Source organism: Grampus griseus, assembly GCF_964374135.1.
Source record: "Grampus griseus genome assembly, chromosome: 8".
Classification (NCBI taxonomy): Eukaryota; Metazoa; Chordata; class Mammalia; order Artiodactyla; family Delphinidae; genus Grampus; species Grampus griseus.
Window position 1 is genome coordinate 56,110,267 of NC_139002.1, and position 20,458 is coordinate 56,130,724.

The following is a 20,458-nucleotide window of genomic DNA, read 5'->3' on the forward strand; positions in this document are numbered from 1 at the left end:
CAGATGCTTTCTCCCTATGTTGGAGAACAACACAGGATGTCCCCTTTCACCACTCTCTTAAACATGTACTGAAAGTCCTAGCTATACAATAAGGCAAGAAAAGGAAATAAAAGCTATGTATACTTGGAAAGAAAGAAATGAAGTCATCTTTGTTTACAGATGATATGATTGTCTATGTAGAAAATCCCAAAGAATTGACAAAACAAAAACAAAAAACCAACCCAAAATCTCCCGGAACTAACAAGTGATTATAGCAAGGTTGCATGATACAGGGTTAATACACAAAAGTCAACTGCTTTCTTATGTAACAAGGAATAATGGGAATTTGAAATTAAAAACATAACATCAATTATATTAGTATTAAAAAATAAAATACTTAGGTACAAATCTAACAAATTATGTAGAAGATCTATATGAAGAAAACTACAAAACTCCAATGAAAGAAATCAAAGGAGACCCAAATAAGTGGAGAAACTGTCCATGTTCAGGGATAGGAAGACACTATTATGATATCAATTTTTCCCAACTTGACCTATAGATTAAGTGACATCCCAGCAAATTATTTTGTGGATATCAACAAACTGATTCTAAAGTTTATAGAGAAAAGCAAAAAACCCAGAATCACCAACAAAATACTGGAGAAGAACGAAGTTGGAAGACTGACACTATCTTCTGTCAAGACTTACCATAAAACTACAGTAATCAGGATAATGTGGTATGGGCAAAAGAACAGACAAACAAATCAGTGGAACAGAATATAGAGCCCAGAAATAGAAACACACAAATATGGTCAACTAATCTTTGACAAAGGAATAAAAGCAATTCAATGGAGAAAGGATAGTCTTTTTCACCAAATGGTGCTGGAACTACTGGACACCCACATACAAACAAACAAACAACAACAAAAAATTTAGATATAGACCTATATCTTTCACAAAAATTAACTCAAAATCAATCACAGATCTAAATGTGAAATAATAATTACTATTCACCTTTTAGAGGATAACAGTGGAGAAAACCTACGTGACCTTAGGCTTGGAGATGACTTTTTACATACAACACCAAACACATGAGCCATGAAAGAAGAAACTGTTAAGTTGGACTTCATTAAAATTAAGACTTCTGCTCTGCAAAAATGACTATTAATAGAACGAAAAGACAAGCCACAGACTGGGAGAAAATATTTGAAAACCACTTATCTGATAAAGAATAGAATACAAAATATGCAAAGAATTCTAAAAACTCAACAATAGAAATATAAACAACCCAATTAAAAAATGGGCAAACGATCTGAACTGTCACCTTACCAAAGAAGATACAGAGATAATCATATGAAAATAAGCATATAAGCATATGAAAAGATTCTCAATATCACAAGTCATCAGGGAATTGCAATTAAAACAATTAGACAGGGGCTTCCCTGGTGGCGCAGTGGTTAAGAATCTGCCTGCCAATGCAGGGGACATGGGTTCGAGCCCTGGTCCGGGAAGATCCCACATGCCGTGGAACAACTAAGCCTGTGAGCCACAACTACTGAGCCTGTGCTCTAGAGCCTGTGAGCCACAACACTGAGCCCGCGTGCTGCAACTACTGAAGCCAGCGTGCCTAGAGCCCGTGCTCCACAACAAGAGAAGCCCCCACAATGAGAAGCCCATGCACCGCGGCAAAGAGTAACCTGCGCACCACAACGAAGAGTAGCCCCCGCTCGCTGCAACTAGAGAAAGCCTGTGAGCAGCAACGAAGACCCAACGCAGCCAAAAAATAAAATAAAATAAATTTTAAAAATGAAAAACAATTAGATTACCACTACATACCTATCAGAATAGTTTAAATCCAAAACAATGGCGATACTAAATGTTGGCAAGGATGTGGAGCAACAGGAACTTTCATTCATTGTTGACGGCAATGCAAAATGGTATAGCCATTTTAGAGGATGGTCTGGCAGTTTCTCACAAAACTAAACATAGGTTTACTATATGATCGAGCAATTGTGCTCCTAGATATTTACCCAGATGAGCTGAAAACTTGTGTTCACACAAAAACCTACACATAAATGCCTATAGCAGCTGTATTCATAATTGCCGAAACGTGGAAGCAACCAAAATGTACCTCAATAGGTCAAAAGATAAACTGTGGCATATCCAATAACAATGGAGCACTATTCAGCAATAAAAAGAAACGAGCTATGAAAAGCTATTAAAAAGACATGAGGGAACCTTAAATGCATATAGCTAAGTAAAAGAAGCCAATCTGAGAAAGCTACATGCTGTATGACTCCAACTCTGTTACATTCTGAAAAAGGCAAAACTGTGGAGACAGTAAAAAGTTCAGTGGTTGCCAGGTGTTCTGAGGGAGGGAAAAAAGTATAAATAGGTGAAGCATGGAGGATTTTTAGGCCAGTGAAACGATTCTGTATGACACTGTAACGGTGGATACATGACACTGTGCCTTTGTCAAAACTCATAGAACTATACAACACAAAGAGTGAACCCGAAGCTAAACTACAGACTTTAGTTAATAATATTGTATTAATATTGATTCAACAATAGTAACAAATGTGTCACTCTAATATAAGATGTTAATAACAAAAGAAATGGGGGGGCCTTTCTGTACTTTCTGCACAATTTTTCTGTAAACCTACAACTACTCTAAAACACAATGTTCATTTTTTAAAAAGTGACAGAACTGTACCTCAAAAAAGTCAATTTTACTGAATGTTCATTTAATAAAACAAATCCCAGACATGTTCTACCAAAGATACAATTAAGTTTACCAAATAAGTTTGTTAACTTATCTTTCCATAAAAATATTTCCTACTTCAACCTACAAAGCCATGGTTTAAACTTTACTCTGACTCCCTTTTTAATCCAAATACCTTGCCACAATTTGCCTCCAGATAAAATCTGAAATCCTACCCCCACAATGAACATATATGTGCCTGCATGTGTTTGCATTCACACACAATTACTGCACTATGAAGGTATGTACCCTTCTCGCCTAGTCTTTATCAATAGTGTCAATAATATGCTTTCCATCATTTTCCATGACAAAAATCTTAACCAAACAGCCTCCTTCTTAAGACATAAGAAAAAAAACATTCATTAAGTAAACTGAATAGGTTATTAAGCCCTGGGATGAGCTGGTGGAAAACTTTAAAAGAAAAAACTCAGCACCTCTATTTGATTCACAGACAATGAGGAAGCATGGGTACTCAGTGAGATGAGTAATGGTATGGCCTTGTTGAGGCAATGGGCATGGAAAATGACTTTTGGCAGTTGTGTGGAAAGTACTTTACAGCTATTGTTTCTCACCCAAAGTACTTTCTTCCTCATCTCTGAAATACTGATTCTGAACAGATGGTATGATCATCTGTTAAAGACATTCAAGCAGTAAAGCTTATTTCCAATCATCATTATTATATTTGACTGGAAAACTCTATGAAATATAAAACACTCCTAAGCAATTTTTTTCTGAATGAATCAAATATTTTTGAAGGGCCTACTATGTGCTTCTAAATAAATGAGAAACAGTTTCTGTTTTCTAAGAGCTTGGGTCCAGTGGAGACAAAAGCCATTTTGCCCTGCCAACTCCCTGTAAAAACAAAGACCAAAAGTCAGTGAGGCTGCTTATCATGAAAGAAAGAGGAATGAGGAAACAATTGGGGTTTCTTCGGTGATCCAGTAGTGTGATCAGTGTTTTTACATCACTGAGGGAAAAAATATACAAATTCTTAGGAAGCAGTCTTTTTCCACAAAGAGATGTGTTCAATTTCCTTAACTCGAATTTCTCCAAAAAATATGTAAACTAGATTCTACCTTGGTAGAGGAAAAAAAATAGAAAAGAAAAACAACTCTTCGAAGAACACAGGGATATGCATAGGTAGGGGGGTTAATCTGCTCTATTCCAGGGTACATGCTCAAATTGGGTTATGTTTACTAGAATCAAAGAACTAAGGGTACAAGTTAGTCTAAACACTAAACTAATACAGGAAGATGTGTGTACAGTGTGTTTGTGTTATGGTCCATGTGCAAAAACTGGCCTATTTACAGAAATAAATCAAGTCATTCAAAACCAGGATTGTTGGCTCTAATTTCTGATGAGTAAACAAACCCTACCAAGTGGAATCTGGTTCTGCTTCCTTTCAAATGAATCTAAGTACTCAAAGATCTTAATATTCCATAAGTATAATATCTTCTAATGGTTTCTACATTCTACTTACCTGTTTACTCCAAGTATAGTTAATGTCATATGTACATCTCCAAAGGATCACTTTTGATTGGATTTTAGTGTTTTTATACAACACTGTCTATGATCTGAAAATCAGATACATTCATCTCTTTGCAAGCATACTCCTTTTTATGCATCTTTACAAAGACAGTGATGGACAATGCTAAAGATTCTTTTCAGTAAGACACACCAATCTGTAAATGACCTATTAAACAATTTTCTTCTTGTAGATTATGCTGGAGCCAAAAAGGCTTTTTAGGCAAAAGCTATCAAAGCATGGTTCAGGAAACCATGAGGATTCCTAACACCATTTCGGTCTGTGAGGTCAAAAATACTTTCATAATAATACTAAGCTGCTATCTCCCTTTTTCACTCTCATTTTCTCATAACTGTATAGTGGAGTTTTCCAGTCTATAAGATCTGTGATATCACAACAGATTGATTGCAGAAGTAAATGTGAGGATTCATCTGTCTTTTATTAACCTAGGCGTTATCAATAGATATACCCTAAATTCTTTGAGATCTTTACAATATTTAGAGTATAAAGGGGTCTTGAGTGGTTTAGGGCATTATTCATCTATACTAGTTTTCCCACCAAAAAATGGAAATAATTAACAATCTGAAAAAAAGTTTTAGAACTATGGCAGTTGTCCTATAAGTTAACAAATTTGTTTTAAAACGTCATTTACAGATTGTTTCTATTGTACCTATACCTGCTCAGCCATTAAGAAAGGGCAAAATTTTCCTTAGAAAATATTTAATCCAATCCATTAATTTCATAGACTCAGTGGCAATATCAGGCCTAGAACCCAGGTCCAGCTAGGGAGATAAAGCAAAAATATATGTAATAATAAAACATACAGGAGTTTTGTGTTTGATACAGAGAATAAGTACCTATCAAACTGGTCCTTCCATAAATAACAGCTATAGACTCTAGATCAAATACAAAAAGCTACTACATGAGGGTTCTAAAAATTGATCAATGGCAGGCAGATTTGGGGGTAAACTCAGAACCTGGTGCAAACAACCAACAGGAGGAGTGAAATTCCCCTTTTCTGTGACTTCGCCCTGAGGGCATCTATGGTTAAACACCAACAGACAGACAACTATCTTTCCGGCAGGAGGAACCAGGGAAAAGAGATTAGGCAATCAAGGCCGCCAGAATGGAGGAAGCCAGAGAATGGGGCACCCCAAATTCTGTTTAAATTCAATCTGAGTTTTTGAATCCTAAGTCATATCTGCATGAGGCAAACAGAGAGCAGCTGTGCCTAAGGATGAGAGTAATGACCTGAAATCGGAGGCAATGTCCATTGCAGGCATGACAGTTTGAGCCTAACCAAGTTAACTACCCACTAGAATTAGAACATCAATATTCTTTGGAACAAAGCAACAAACTCCAGAGATTCCACAAAATTACACTCACAATGTCCAGGGTACTCTGTAATATTACCCAATATACGAAGAACCAGGAAAATGTGATTCACTCTCTAGGGAAAAGACAATCAACATATACCAACTCTGAGATGACCCAGATGTTAAAATTATCAAAGAAAGTCACTATTACAAATACGCTAAGTGAAAAAAAGTTAAATAGTCTCATAATGAATAAAAAAGACATGAAATCTCGGCAGACTATTTGAAAATGTTAAAAAGCCAGGCGGCTTCCGCTTCTAGTCAAGGTGGAGTAGGCAAAAGGAACACTGCCCAACTAATTTTACCAGTCTACCATAATCCTAATACCAATCTAACAAAGTAATTTAAAACACTGCTTCCCAATACCCCTAATAAATATAGGCACAAAAACTCTTAAATTATTACCAGATCATATCTAGCAAGGTATAAAAAAGATTGTACTCTATATTGTAGCCATTAGTTTATTCCATAAATGCAATGTTAAACACTTGAAATTAAATCAATGTAGTTCACCGTAGTAACAGAATCAAGAAGAAAATGCCATGATCATTTATTTCAATAAATGCAGAAAAAGCATTTGACAAAATTCAACATCCATTCACGATAAAATTCAGAAACTAGGAATAAGAGGCAACTTCCTAAAGCCAATAAAAGGCATTGCTAACATTATATTTAATGGAGAAAGGATGAATGATTTCCCCTTATGATCAGGAACAAGTAAAGGATTTCCATGTTTATCACTTTCATTCAACATTGTACTGTATGCCCTAGCTACTGAAATAAGGCAGAAAAATTAAAGCGCATAGAGCATTCCAAGTTTGCAGGTACAATTGTTTATATAGAAAATCCCAAGAAATCTACAAAATAACTACTAGAATTTAAAAGTTAATATAACAAGATTGCAAGATGCAAGATTACTAAATTAAAATGAATTGTATTCTTATATACTTGCAGGAAACAAATGAGAAATAAAATTTCAAAAACAATCCCATTTGCAATAATGCCCAAAACAAACAAAAAAGCCTCCCATAAAATACTTAGGAATAACACTAATAAAAGATGCCCAGAACCTCTACAGTGAAAGCTATAAGATATTATTGAGATAATTAAGGAAAAAAATCAAAATAAAAGAGACATATGCCGGGACTTCCCTGGTCGTGCAGTAGTTAAGAATCTGCCTGCCAATGCAGGGGGCATGGGTTTGAGCCCTGGTCCGGGAGGATCCCACATGTTGCGGAGCAGCTAAGTCCGTGAGCCACAACTACTGAGCCCATGCTCTAGAGCCCGCGAGCCACAACTACTGAGCCCACATGCCACAACTACTGAGCCCGCACACCTAGAGTCCATGCTCCCCAATGGGAGAAGCCCACGCACCGCAATGAAGAGTGGCCCCCGCTCTCCACAGCTAGAGAAAGCCCATGTGCAGCAACAAAGACCCAACGCGGCCAAAAATAAATAAATAAAAATAAATAAATTTATTAGAAAAAAAGGGAGACATATGCCATGTTCATGGACTGGAGAACTTGATATGGTTAAGACTGCAATTCTCCACAAATTGATCTATAAATCCTAATCAAAATTCCAGCAGGCTTTTTTTTTTTTGGTAGAAACTGATAAATTCATTCTCAAATTCACTTGTAAATACAAAGAACCTAGAAACCCACAGGAATTTTTTAAAAGAACAAAGCTGGAGAACTTACTCCATCTGGTTTTAAGACAGCAAAGCTATAATAATAAGGGAGTTTGTTACCTCACTTATAAAAAAACTTGAGATGGATCATAGATCTAAATGTAAAGCCCAAAACTATAAAATTTCTAAAACAAAACACAGAAGAAAACTTACGTGACTTTGGGTTAGGCACAGATTTCTTAGAAAGAACACAAAAAGCCCTAACCATAAAATAAATTAAAAAAATACACTGGATTTCATCAAACTTTGAAACTTTTGCTCTTTAGAAAGCATCACTAAGAACACAAAAAGGCAAGACACAGACTGGAAGAAAATACTGCCAAAACACATATCAGAAAAAGGACTTGTATCCAGAAATGCGTACACACACACACACACACACACACACACACACACGTGCATGCCCAAACAGTCTTTAACCACAGTATGAGAAGACAAAAGTCCCATTTAAAAATGAGGGAAGGGACTTCCCTGGTGGCGCAGTGGTTAAGAATCCACCTGCCAATGCAGGAGACACAGGTTCGAGCCCTGGTCCGGGAAGATCCCACATGCCGTGGAGCAGCTAAGCCCGTGTGCCACAACTACTGAGCCTGCACTCTAGAGCCCGCGAGCCACAACTACTGAGCCCACACGCTGCAACTACTGAGCCCGTGCACCTAGAGCCGGTGCTCTGAAACAGAAGCCACCGCAATGAGAAGCCCATGCACCACAACGAAGAGTAGCCCTCACTCGCCGCAACCAGAGCAAGCCCACGCACAGCAACAAAGAGCCAATGCAGCAAAAAATAGATAAATAAATGTATGTTAAGTTTAATACATAGCAAGATGGATACCTGTATATACCAGCTCTGTCCACTGAGAGGGCTTAGAAGCACTTACAACTCAGAAGCAACAAGCACACCTAGTGCCCAGATCTTGTTTCTAAATTCCATTGTTCAATGAAAGGAACAGGATTCCTAGGAGAAATGGCTGATTCTAGGGCTGAGACAGGGAAAATACCTGATGAGTCCAGATCACATAGTGCCAGAAATTAAGAACTTGCTTTAAAAAACAAATGAACAAAAAGGAGATGAGGGCATGTCAAAAGGACACAGAACCCATCCTGAGAGAGCTCTCAATGCCACAGTTGAAGCAAGGAAATAAAGAACATCGTATCAGATTGTAACCTAAAGTATAAAATAAATAGATACAAATCCATACTGATAATTAAACGACTGAATAAATAAATGCGTGGAGGGAAGAAGGGACAAATCTTCCTCACAAAGTACCCAAATAATGTGTGTAGATAGTCTCCCTTCCAGGAGGTGGAGCTTCAGTCCCCTCTTCTGGAGTGGAGGCTGGGCTTAGAATCTGGCTTTCAAAAAATTGAGCAGGGAAAGGGAACTCTAGAGTGCATAAACCTGGGAGACATCACCTTAACCCAGTGATCAAGGTTACTATCAACAGTGATTCGTCATGGTGATTTAAAAATAGGAAAGAATGAAAAACTGTCAAAGATCAGAGAAGCCTAGGAAGTCATGATGACTAAAGCCAGTGTGGTGTCCTAGACTGGATACTGGAAGAAAAAAAGATATTAGAATCCAGTCTAATCACAACAAAACATCAGACAAACACCAATCAAGGGATATTATATAAAACAGCTGACCCAGTAATCCTTAAAACTGTCAAAGTCATCAAAAAAATCAAAGTCTGAGGAATTTTCACAACCAAGAAAGTCTAAGGAAGCATAGCTACTAAAAGCAGTATGGTTTCCTGGATGAGATCCTGGAACAGAAAAGGGACATTAGATAAAAATTAAGGAAATCTGAATAAAGCATGGACTTTAGTTAATGATGACTTATCAATACAGGTTCAATGATTACGACAAATGTACCATACTAAGGTAGATGTTAATAATGGGAGAAACTGGATGTGGGGTTTACAGGGTAACTCTCTGTACTATCTTTGTAATAATTCTATAAATCTAAAACTGTTGTAAAATAAAAATGACATAGTGGAAACACTGGTGAAACCTGAATAAAATCCACAGCTAATAGTAATGTATCAATGTTAATTTCCTGGTTTGATGATATACCAAGTTGTATGTACCATGTCAAATGTAACATGGCTATACAAGAAGTTAACATTAAAAGAAACTGGATGAAAGGTGTATGGAACCTTTCTGAACAATCTTTACAAGTTTTCTGTAAATCTAAATAGAGTTTTTCTTTTCCTAATGGGCAAAAATATTTAAAATTACACCTCTTAAAAGATAACCAATAAAGATATGAAAAATTATCATAATAGAAATACAATTATAAAACCAAACTAAGGAAGCACTATATACCCAATAGCTAAAATTAAAAAGACCGACCTCTTAAATGAAATGCACAAATCCCTGAAAGACACAAGCAACCAAAGCCTACTCAAGAAGCAGCTAACTTCAGTAACACCTCAACTATTAAAGAATTGAATTCCTAACTCAAAGCCCACAAAGAAGACTCCACATCTGGGCCCACAAAGGCCCAGATGGCTTCACCGGTAAATTCTACCAACCTTTAAGAAATAATTCCAATTCTACACTTACTCTTCCAGAAAACAGAGGAAACACTTCCCAATTCACTAGTTGTGACCAACATTACCCCAACAAAACTAAACAACGAGGTGGCAAGAAAACAAAACTTCAGATCAATATTCCACCTTAATATAGATGCAAAAATCCTTTACAAAATTTTAGCACATTGAATCTAGAAATATACATAACAAGAATAATTCATCATGAACAAGAGGGGCTTTCCCTAGCAATCCTAAGTTGGATGAACATTCAAAAATCAATCAATGTACTTCACTATCATAATACAAGAGAAAAACATAAAATTATCTCAACAGATACAAGGAAAGGCAATTTGACAAAATCCAAAACACTTAAGCAAAAATTCAAAATGACAACAGCAGAAATTTCCTAAAAAACATAATGCCAGAAAATTATGTTGGACACTGACGAGAAGATGTCAAAGTTTCGAAAGTCATCAAGTATGAACCCAATTTCTTCTAAACAGTTAATTACATTTGATCTTAGAAGGTAATCTGATTTCTTTACACATCAAATATGCCTTCTGACTGTATTTATACTTAGACTAAAATTAATTCTTATATATTGAAAATGCTTGGGTTGAAGTATAATTGGGCCAATTTGGAAAGGGAATGAAGAAAAAACTATAGTAGTAAGGGTTTCTAATTTCCTACAGGTAAACCTTACAGTAGATAACAAACAAGTACCTGGTATTACCCTCTGAAAGGAGACAAAGAAACCAAAATTTCTGTCTCTATTTGTCAATGATCATGGGAAAGTTGCTTACTTTCTTTAGGTCTCATTTTCCTGTTATTTTAAAAAGAGATTACACTAGATTCATCCTTAAATTCATCAAATATTTAATGAGCTCTTACTGTGTGTTAAACACTTTTCTAGACACTGGGAAATACAGCCATGAGGAAAAAAAAAATAGACAAAAATCCCTCTCCTCACAGAGTTTAGAGAGACAGACAAATAAAATTCATATGTGAAGTGTATAGCATGTTAAAGGGTAATAAATACTATGGAGAAAAACAAAACAGGGAAGGGGACAGAAGGTACCGAGGGGAGTGTGGTTTTAAGTGAGGTTATAAGGGAACTAGATTTCTAGGTTCACTTTCAGTTCAAAAATACAGTGATTTTCTTATATGTTGACTAGGCCGCATAAAAACACACAGTGAACCTCTGAACTTGACCTCTTTAAACTCATACATTCTATCACCTTGCTCTGTGTGTCACCACTTATATTTTAGAAAAATAGGATTAAACATACATTTTTCCATACTGAGACAAAACATATGCTGTCACTTAATGAAATAAGTAATTTCCCAGTCTTGCCTTGAGAGAGGAAAATAAGAAAAAACCTAGCAGTTTCTCCCCAAAGGCTCTAAAAATGTGGTATTTTTGTACACTACAGAAAGGATTAAAATTAGCTATTTTTTCTCCTCCTCCAATATATCTGTGGCCTGGAGTTTGGTCCTTTACTGGACCTAAGTTACAAAAGGAGGTGGTTTAACAGCTTCTCCAAAGTGGAAGATTTTCCATAGGTATGAAAAGTCATATGAATAAAAAGTGTCACTACCACAGTTATTGCAGCTACCATATTTTGTATGCCTGCTACGTGCCAGGTACAGCACTAGCCATTTTACATATTAGACTGAACTATATGACACTGCCATTTATAGGTCAAAGTCAGCAGTTTTATATAGATTAAATACTTTATCATCCATTAATTTCAAATTCTACGAGAGAGAATCTGTATAGGTTAATTGCAATGTTGCTTTCTATAGTTCATCCACTGAATTATTATCTCAGACAAATCTTACAGATAATGGAACTTTTGTTTGGAGACATAAAGACCTTCTGCCAAGTTGACAGTGCTGTGAACGACAGCTAGAAGATACTGCCTATCTATGGTATCGAGTTTGTGCAAACAAATACTTAAAATTTTTCACTTCGGACTTAATTTGAGGATTTGAGTTTTAAGTATCATTATCTATAGCACAAATTTCATCAAAAGCTATCATTAGCACTGTGACTTCATTTTGAGAAAAGTTCTATTTATTAGTTATACCCACTATTCTGCTTAAAAAGACAGAATCTTCGTTCCAAAATTAATATATTTTTCCCCACTAGGAAGAGTATAAAGCAACCCCAAAATTATACTAATATCTTAAATCTGTCCATTTGGATTGGAATTTCTATTTCTTTGGAAATACCTCATTAAAAGAATCTTTCCCCAAAGAGAACACTGTCCATAAACTAACCTATTAAATTCAATCCAAATAATTTTAAATTCATCTTTTAAAAGCAGATCAGTATCTACAGTTTATTATTTTTTTTCTTCTGGCAGCTATTTTTCATTCACTATACAGTTTATGTCGAGTTCACATTTATAAGATATTAATAAAATAGATTTTGATTATCTTCTAAGTAATTGTATGCAATCTAAAGTTTCAACTAGCATAAAAAGGCAGGCACTTTGTATGTTACACTATTAGCAGATGGGAAAGTTTATTTCTAACATTTAAATGCCAACAGAAGTCTCAGTGAAACATTAAGAGGAAAAAATAAAAAGAAGGAAAAAACTACCTGAAGTTTTTTTGGGGAAAAAAGAGGGAAATAAATACAAGAAGAATACGGTGATCACATTTAGAAATCAATGAATTTAAATAGGTTAATATATAAAAACCTACCAGCTCATTGCTTGTAGATGTGAGTCTTAGTTTTTCTTCAATTTCCTTTCCAATTTTCTGAACAGTTACCTGAGTCTGTTTAATTGCACACTGGGCTCTATGAAGCCTAGAAATAAAAATTGTAGAAAAATTTAAGTGAGTTAACTATAAACTCAACACAGAGCCACAGGCATAAATGGAACAAAACGAGGACAAAGTTTCCAGGATAAAGAGAATTAATAATGAACTCAACTGATGATTTCACAATTCTCTAGCATATTTACAACAAGGAAATAACAAGAGTCACGATATGTTCTAAAACACCCTTTCTATACCCATCTGACTGTCTGTGATGTATTGAGAGCTAAAATGAAGAACTCACAGGAATCTGAAAGAGACCTTAGAAAATAATCTGATTGAACCCTATCATTTTACAGATGGGAAACTGAGGCCCAGAGAAATTAGCTACATTACTAAAGTCACCAAAAAAACCCACTGCTATGAAGGCTATTACTTGTTGGGTATCCACAAAGAAAAAAAATTAACAATAATCCCAAGTTAAGAAGACTGAATTAAAGCAGCAGCCCCTTTGAAACAAGGAGCATTGAAAAAATTAACTAGTTTTCTTTTTTGCTTTAATTATGGGTTTGTGTTTTTCTTTGTCTCTTTGTCTTCAAGTATAGCTTATATATTTTGTATACATGTACATACTAAAAATGGTCAAATTGTCTTTATTCACAGGTAACATGATTTTCATGTAGAAAATCATTAGGAATCCACAAAACAACTACTAGAACTAATAATGTCACAGGATACAAGGTCAACAAACACTCAGTTATATTTCTATATATGGGTCAATAATTTCACAGTCACAATCCCAATCCCAACAGGCTTTGTTTTTGTGTGTATGTGTGCTTCTTTTTGCAGAAATTAAGAAGTTGATACTATAAATTACATAGAAAAACAAAGAATCTAGAAGAGATAAACCAATCTTTAAATCTGCCAGATTTCAAGACTTCCTTTTTTATAAAGCTACGTAATCAAAACAATCTGGTACTGGCATAAGGATCAAAAAACAGATCAATGGAACAGAATAAAGAGTATAGAAACAGACCTACACATATATGGCCAACTGATTTTGGACAAAGGAACCTAGGCAAATTAATGGAAAAAGGAAAGTTTTTTAAACAAATGGTGCTGGAACAGTGGGTAAACACAGTTGCTGTGAGGTAGGGAATGAATCTCATTCCCTACCTCACAGCAGAAAAAAAATTAATTCAAGGAGATCATAGTAAACATAAAAGCTAGAGTCATAAATCTGTAGAGGAAAACACAGAATCTCTTGCAACCTTGGGGTAGGCAAAGATTTCTTAGAGAAGACACAAAAAGCACTAACCTTAAAATTAAAAATGGATAAATTAGGCACTGCCAAAATAAAAAATGTCTTTTCATCTAAAGATGTTGTTAAGAAAATATAAAAGCAGTCCATGGACTGGGAGAAAATATTTGTAAAACATTAATTCGACAAAGTACTGTGCCTGGAGTATATAAAGAACTCATACAAACCAGTAACAAAGAGACAACCCAATTAAAAATGGGCAAAAGAGTGAAACACTTCACAAAAGAAGATATAAGAAAGGTCAATAAGCATAGGAAAAGGTGCTCAGAATCTTAGTCATCATGGTAATGAAAATTAAAATCGTAATGAGATAGCATTTCACACTTGTTAGAATAACTAAAACTAAAATGACAACACCTGATGCTAGCAAGGATGTGCAGCAACTGAAACTTGCATGCATCGGTGATAAAAGTATAAAACAGTATCATCACTTTGGAAAACTGTTTCTTGTAAAGTTATACATACATCTAACCTATGACCCAGTATTTCTACTCCTTACCATTTACTCAAGAAATACAAAAACACGTCCACAAGAAGATATGTATAAGAACGTTCACAGAAAACAATCCAAACGTCCATCGAACAGGAGAATTAATAAGCAAATTGTGGCATATTCATACAGCGAAATTCTACTCGGCAATAAAAAGGAACACAACACTGATATACACAACAATATGAATGAATCTCAAAAAACCATTATGCTGAGTGAAAAAAGCCAGGAACGAAAAAGTACATACTATATGATTCCATTTAAACAAAGTTCAAGAACAGGTAAAAGCAATGTATGGTGACAGAAATCAAGAGTGGCTAGCTGCCTGGGTGAGGCAGGACTGACTGGTAGAGAGCAAGGCGAACTAAGGAACTACCTGAGGTGATGGAAATGTTCCATGTCTTGATTGGGGTGAGGCGCACAGGAGGATACACAGAACTTAAACTTGAAATCTAAGTATTTCACGGTATGTAAATTTTACTTCCGACTTTTAAAACTGGCCAACTGTGCTAAACTGAAAGTTATCCTATATATGAGGACGTTAATTTTATCAGGGAGTTGATGGCATCAACACCTCTGCCAACATTATTATTACGACACCTTGCACTAAAAATATTCATGACATATTCTGCACTTTCAGAAGTTGCCTGATAGTTACTGAGGATTTCTTAGGTCATCTAAAAAGGAGCAAATCTTATGAGATTACTCGTGAGAGCAGTTCTTCTGCAACTTCCTCAGGACTCCAAAGGAATCCAATAGAGGAGATTATCCTCCATCCTACTGCCTCCTGCTCCGGGTGTGAATTCGTACACACTCTCTTGATGGCAATACTCACCTACAAAGGTAATGCTAAAGAAATTTAAAAGCAAGGAGAGGACCTTTGTGATGTGGTCCCCACCTCGTTTCTGATATGCTTACTTTGCACGCGCAATTCCAGCAATGCTCAACTACTAACAACTCTCCCCAAACACGTCATGCCATTTCTTCCTTCTGTACCTTTCAGTGAGCTGTTCTATCTGACTACAAGCTTCACTCTCTCTTAACAGATAAGTATACTCCCAAACCCACTAACAGGCAGCTCAAGCATACCTTCTTCTTCAAAGGCCTTCCCGACTGTTCCAGACAGGTAGAGGCACTTCTTCCTATGGAGATCCACAGCATCATGTATACAACACTAACAAAGATTAGAGAACCACATTTTACAGCAACTGCCTATTCCCTTGTCTATTTCTTTACTAGATTTCTGGGAAAAAAGAAAAAAAAACACTCATTTTTTTCATTTACATTCCCAGTACTTAGCAGAGAATGTGACACAAAGGCACTCAAAATATACTGCTGACTGAAGGTCGACTAATGCCTGCATATAAAAGTACAGTCCCAAGATTTTGATTATTTTTACTGATATCAGTGAAAGACTAAAAAACTAACGTACTAGTTTTCTATATCTATAATTTCAAAATATATTCGAAACAAAAATCACATAAATTAAAGACCGTTCACTCTGGCAAGAAACAAGCAATTTCTACTAAAAATGTTATCAGAATTCTAATTTGATAGGCATTATCGACCCAAAGTAGAAATCGACAAAATAGCCTGTTACTTTGAAAGGAGGGAAAATGCTGCCTAAAACTCACTAGAGTACTATGCAAACAACCTTGTCAAATGGTAAAGACTCTAAAAATAAAAATGATTCATGACCATAATTAATGTATGACTTCAACTATTTGGCTCTCACTGCCCCAGACGCTTTCTGATCTTACCTTAGGGGCTTAAAACACACAGACAGAGTCACATTTCCTCCAATCTTCAGTGTTATCCAAATAGACTTTCAGAGCCCCTGCTACATCAAGACAGAGCTAATAACGTCCCCCTTTCAAGCTCAACAGGAGAATAAAAGTTTGAAGTGTTTAGGCTTTTAAACATAACATGGGACATCCTAATTCCCCTGGGGGTGAAGAGGTGAAGGACTGACAAGAAAAGAAACAACTGCCTTACCTCCAAACCAGCTAGCCAGTTTCAGAGGAATGTTTCTTGATTTTGCAAACTATAAAATGGTACTATAAAGAAACATAAATCATCCAGTCATCTGGGTGATTAGTCAAAACCAACACTAACACCCTCAAGCTGAAATAAAACTCATCATCACTGGTGTGGGGAGGATCAACTAGCTATCTGATAGGTATTCTGGTTATAGCAAATTCATGCATATTGGATCAATATGTTTTGAGATAACAGTAAAATTGAAAGTGGGTTTAAAATAATGCTTTGCAGCTAGATATTGCTGTGAATGTAAAGATACACTGAACAAAAAAGTGTTATGTCAAATGAATATTGAGACCATACCTATCAGATATTAATAATAATCTCAGTAAAGGAGAAGTGAGGAAACAATTTTTGCCTACTTAGTATTGATCATATCACATCTGAATGCATTCAATTTTAAGATGATGAATGACAAATTAGAGCACCTAGAAAGTCAGTGAAGTATAGCTCCCTATGGCTGGCAGGGAGAGATTAAAAGGGAAAAGAATATATAGGAAAAAATAGGATTCTATTGAGAGAAATAGATACCTTATCATTAATGAGTTTGTATTCCATATGAAGGAGCTTAGATTTTTATTCTGAAGGTATTAGGAAACCATTAAAAAGTTTTAAGCCAAGAAAGATTTAATGACATATGCACTTTCTTCCTATAATTAGGTGACTGGGATACAGAGAAACAAGACTGTAAACAGGAAGGCTAGTATAAGGTTATTTTAACAGTCCTAGCAAAAATTTAGGCATTGTCTTAAATTAAAATAGGAACAGAAAGGATGATGTAGATGTGAAAAGTTAGAGAGGAGATATAAAAAATGATGCCTGAAAATTACCAACATCAAGAACGCAAGAGAAGACATCACCACAGATCCTATGGACATTTAAAGGGAATTAAGGGAAATTATGAACAATATGTCAATAAATTTAACAACTTAGATGAAATAGTTAAGTTGCTTAAAAACCACAAGTTTCCAAACAAAACAAATGAAATAGAAAATCTGAATAGTTGTTATCAGTTAGAGAAGCTAAATTTATAATTAAAAACCTTCTCACATAGAAAACTACATTCAGATTGCTTCACTGGTGAAATACTAGTCTTAACAAAAACCTTTCAAAGAAGAAGGAACACTTTTCAATTTGTTTTAAGAGGCCAGAATAACCTTGATACCAAAACATCACAAGAAAAGCAAATTACAGACAATACAAAAATCATTAATAAAATTAGCAAATCAAATCTAGCAATATATGAAAAAGATAACACATCTTGATGAAGTGGATTTACCTGAGGAGTACAAGGTTGATTTAACATTTGAAAATCAACTGTGACAGAATGAAAGAGAAAAAACATATTATCTCAAAAGATGCCCCAAAACAGCATTTGATAAAATTCAATACCTGTTAATGATTTAAAACAAAAATCTCTCAACAAGCTAAGGAAAAAGGAGAAGTTCCTCAATCTGATAAAGGGTTTATACTAAAACTCTGCAGGTAATACTTAAGATCAGGAATAAGAAAAGATGTCTACTTTCATTACTCTATTCAACACTGCACTCAAGATCCAAGCCATTGTAATAAGGCAATTTTAAAAAGTCATAAATACAGGAAAGGAAGAAGCAAAAATGTCTACTCACAGATGCTATATGACTGTGTACATAGAAAAAAATGTTTTAATCTATAATCAAACTAATAATAAACTTAGCAACATTGCAAGATTCCAGGTTAATTCACAAAAATCAATTGGTATTTTTATATAGTATCATCAAATAACTAGATGTGAAAGAAAGACCTGTACACTGAAAACTAGAAAACACTGCTGAGAGAAATTTTTTAAAAACCTAAACAAATGGAGTCATGTACTATTTCATGGATTGGAGGTTAAGAAGTCAAGTCTCCCCCTAAATTTATCTAGAGTCAATTAGTCCCAATCAAAAGCCTAGCAGTCTTTTCTTTTTAATTGACAAGCTGACTTGAAAATTGATATGGAAATAGAAAAGTCCTAGAATAGCCAAGAAAATGTTAAAGAACAAAGCTGGGAGAATTACACTACCAGATTTTATGACTTATCATAAAGCTAGTTTATAAAGCAGTAGTAGTTGCATAAGGCTAAACAAATAGATTGATGAAACAGAAATCAGGATATAGACATAGACCTATTCAATCAATTTATATTTTGATTAGGGAAAGAAAAGCTTTGTCAACAAACGACACTAAAATAAACTGGATATCAATATGGGAAAAAAATGAACCTTAAACTCTACCTCACATCATACATAAAAATCAATTTGAAATGATCAAAGACTTAAATGTAAAAGCTAAAACTATTAAGCCTCTAAAATAACATGTAGGAAAGTATATTCCTGACCTTGGGTTAGGTAAAGATTTCCTAAATAGGACACAAAAAGTACTATCCATAAAATAAAACCCTGATATCGCATACTTTATCAAAATTTAAAACTCTCATCAAAAGACATTATTGAGAAAATGAAAAATCTAGTCAGAGAGTGAGACAAAATATATATATATATCTGACAAAGGACTTGTATTTCTAATGTGTACAAAGAATTCCTACAACTTAACAATAAAAACCAAACCCAATAAATAAAAAAGGGCAAAATATTTGAACAAACACTTCACAAAAGAAGATACAAGAATGGCTAATAAGCACATAAAACGCTGCTCAATATCATTAGTCATCAAAGAATTAAAAATTAAAATCAAAATGATACACCAGTACAAACCTACTATAATGGCTAGAATTTACAAAACAATACCAAGTGATGTCAAGGAGTAGAGCAATTGGAACTTTCAAACACTGTTGGTGGGATTCTAAAATTGTATAACTACTCTGGAAACTGGTAATTTCTAATAAATTAAATATACACCTATCATATGAGCAGGAAGCTCCACTCTTAGGTATAAGAGAAATGAAAGCATGTGACCACAAGAGACTTCTTTTTCTTCCAGTTTTATTGAAATATAATTGGCATACAGCACTGTTTGGTGAACATCCATCATCTCATATAGATACAAAATAAAAGAATAACAAAAAAATTCTTTTTCTTGCAATGAGAACTCTTAGGATTTACTCTTAACAACTTCCATATATAATAATACAGCGGTGTTCATTATATTAATTACGTTGTACATCACATCCCTAGTATTTATCTTTCTAACTGAAAGTTTGTACCTTTAGACTACCTTCATCCAAATAGCCCACCTCCAACCCCTCACAAAAGTCTTTTGGAAAGATATTCTTAGCAACTTTATTTATAACAGTCAAAAAGTGTAAACAACTCCTGGAGATGCTGTGGAGAAAAGGTAACCCTCCTACACTGTTGGTGGGAATGTAAATTGGTGCAGCCACTATGGAGAACGGTATGGAGGTTCCTTAAAAAACTAAAAATAGAGTTGCCATATGCTCCACTAATCCCACTCCTGGGCATATACCCAGAGAAAATTCAAATTTGAAAAGATACATGCACCCCAGTATTCTTAGAAGCACTACTTACAATAGCCAAGACATAGAAGCAACCTAGGACAGATGAATGGATTAAGAAGATGTGTTTGGGACTTCCCTGGTGGCGCGTGGTTGAGAATCCGTCTGCCAATGCAGGGGACACGGATTCAATCACTGGCCTGGGAAGATCCCACATGCCACAGAGCAACTAAGCCCGCGAGCCACAACTACTGAAGCCCACACGCCTAAAGCCTGGGCTGCGCAACAAGAGAAACCACTGCAGTGAGAAGCCAGCGCACTGCAACGAAGAGTAGCCCCCGCTCACCGCAACTAGAGAAAGCCCGTGTGCAGCAACAAAGACCCAATGCAAACCAAAATAAATAAATAAATTAATTTAATTAAGAAGATGTGGTACGTAAATACAATAAATACAATGGAAAATTTCTCAGCCATAAAAAAGAATGAATAATGCTATGGACCTAGAGATTATCATACTAAGTGAAGTAAATCAGACAGAGAA

General features: G+C 35.3%; 1 protein-coding gene across 3 annotated transcripts in view; it reads right to left on the minus strand.

Moving 5' to 3' along the window:
- UVRAG (UV radiation resistance associated) overlaps positions 1 to 20,458 on the minus strand; it is a 315,025-nt gene that overhangs the window by 165,222 nt on the left and 129,345 nt on the right. For all 3 annotated transcript variants that reach the window (XM_082661187.1, XM_082661186.1, XM_082661188.1), the window contains exon 7: positions 12,577 to 12,682. In XM_082661187.1, coding sequence (XP_082517313.1) covers positions 12,577 to 12,682 — 106 coding nt within the window. The remainder of the gene's footprint in view (positions 1 to 12,576; positions 12,683 to 20,458) is intronic.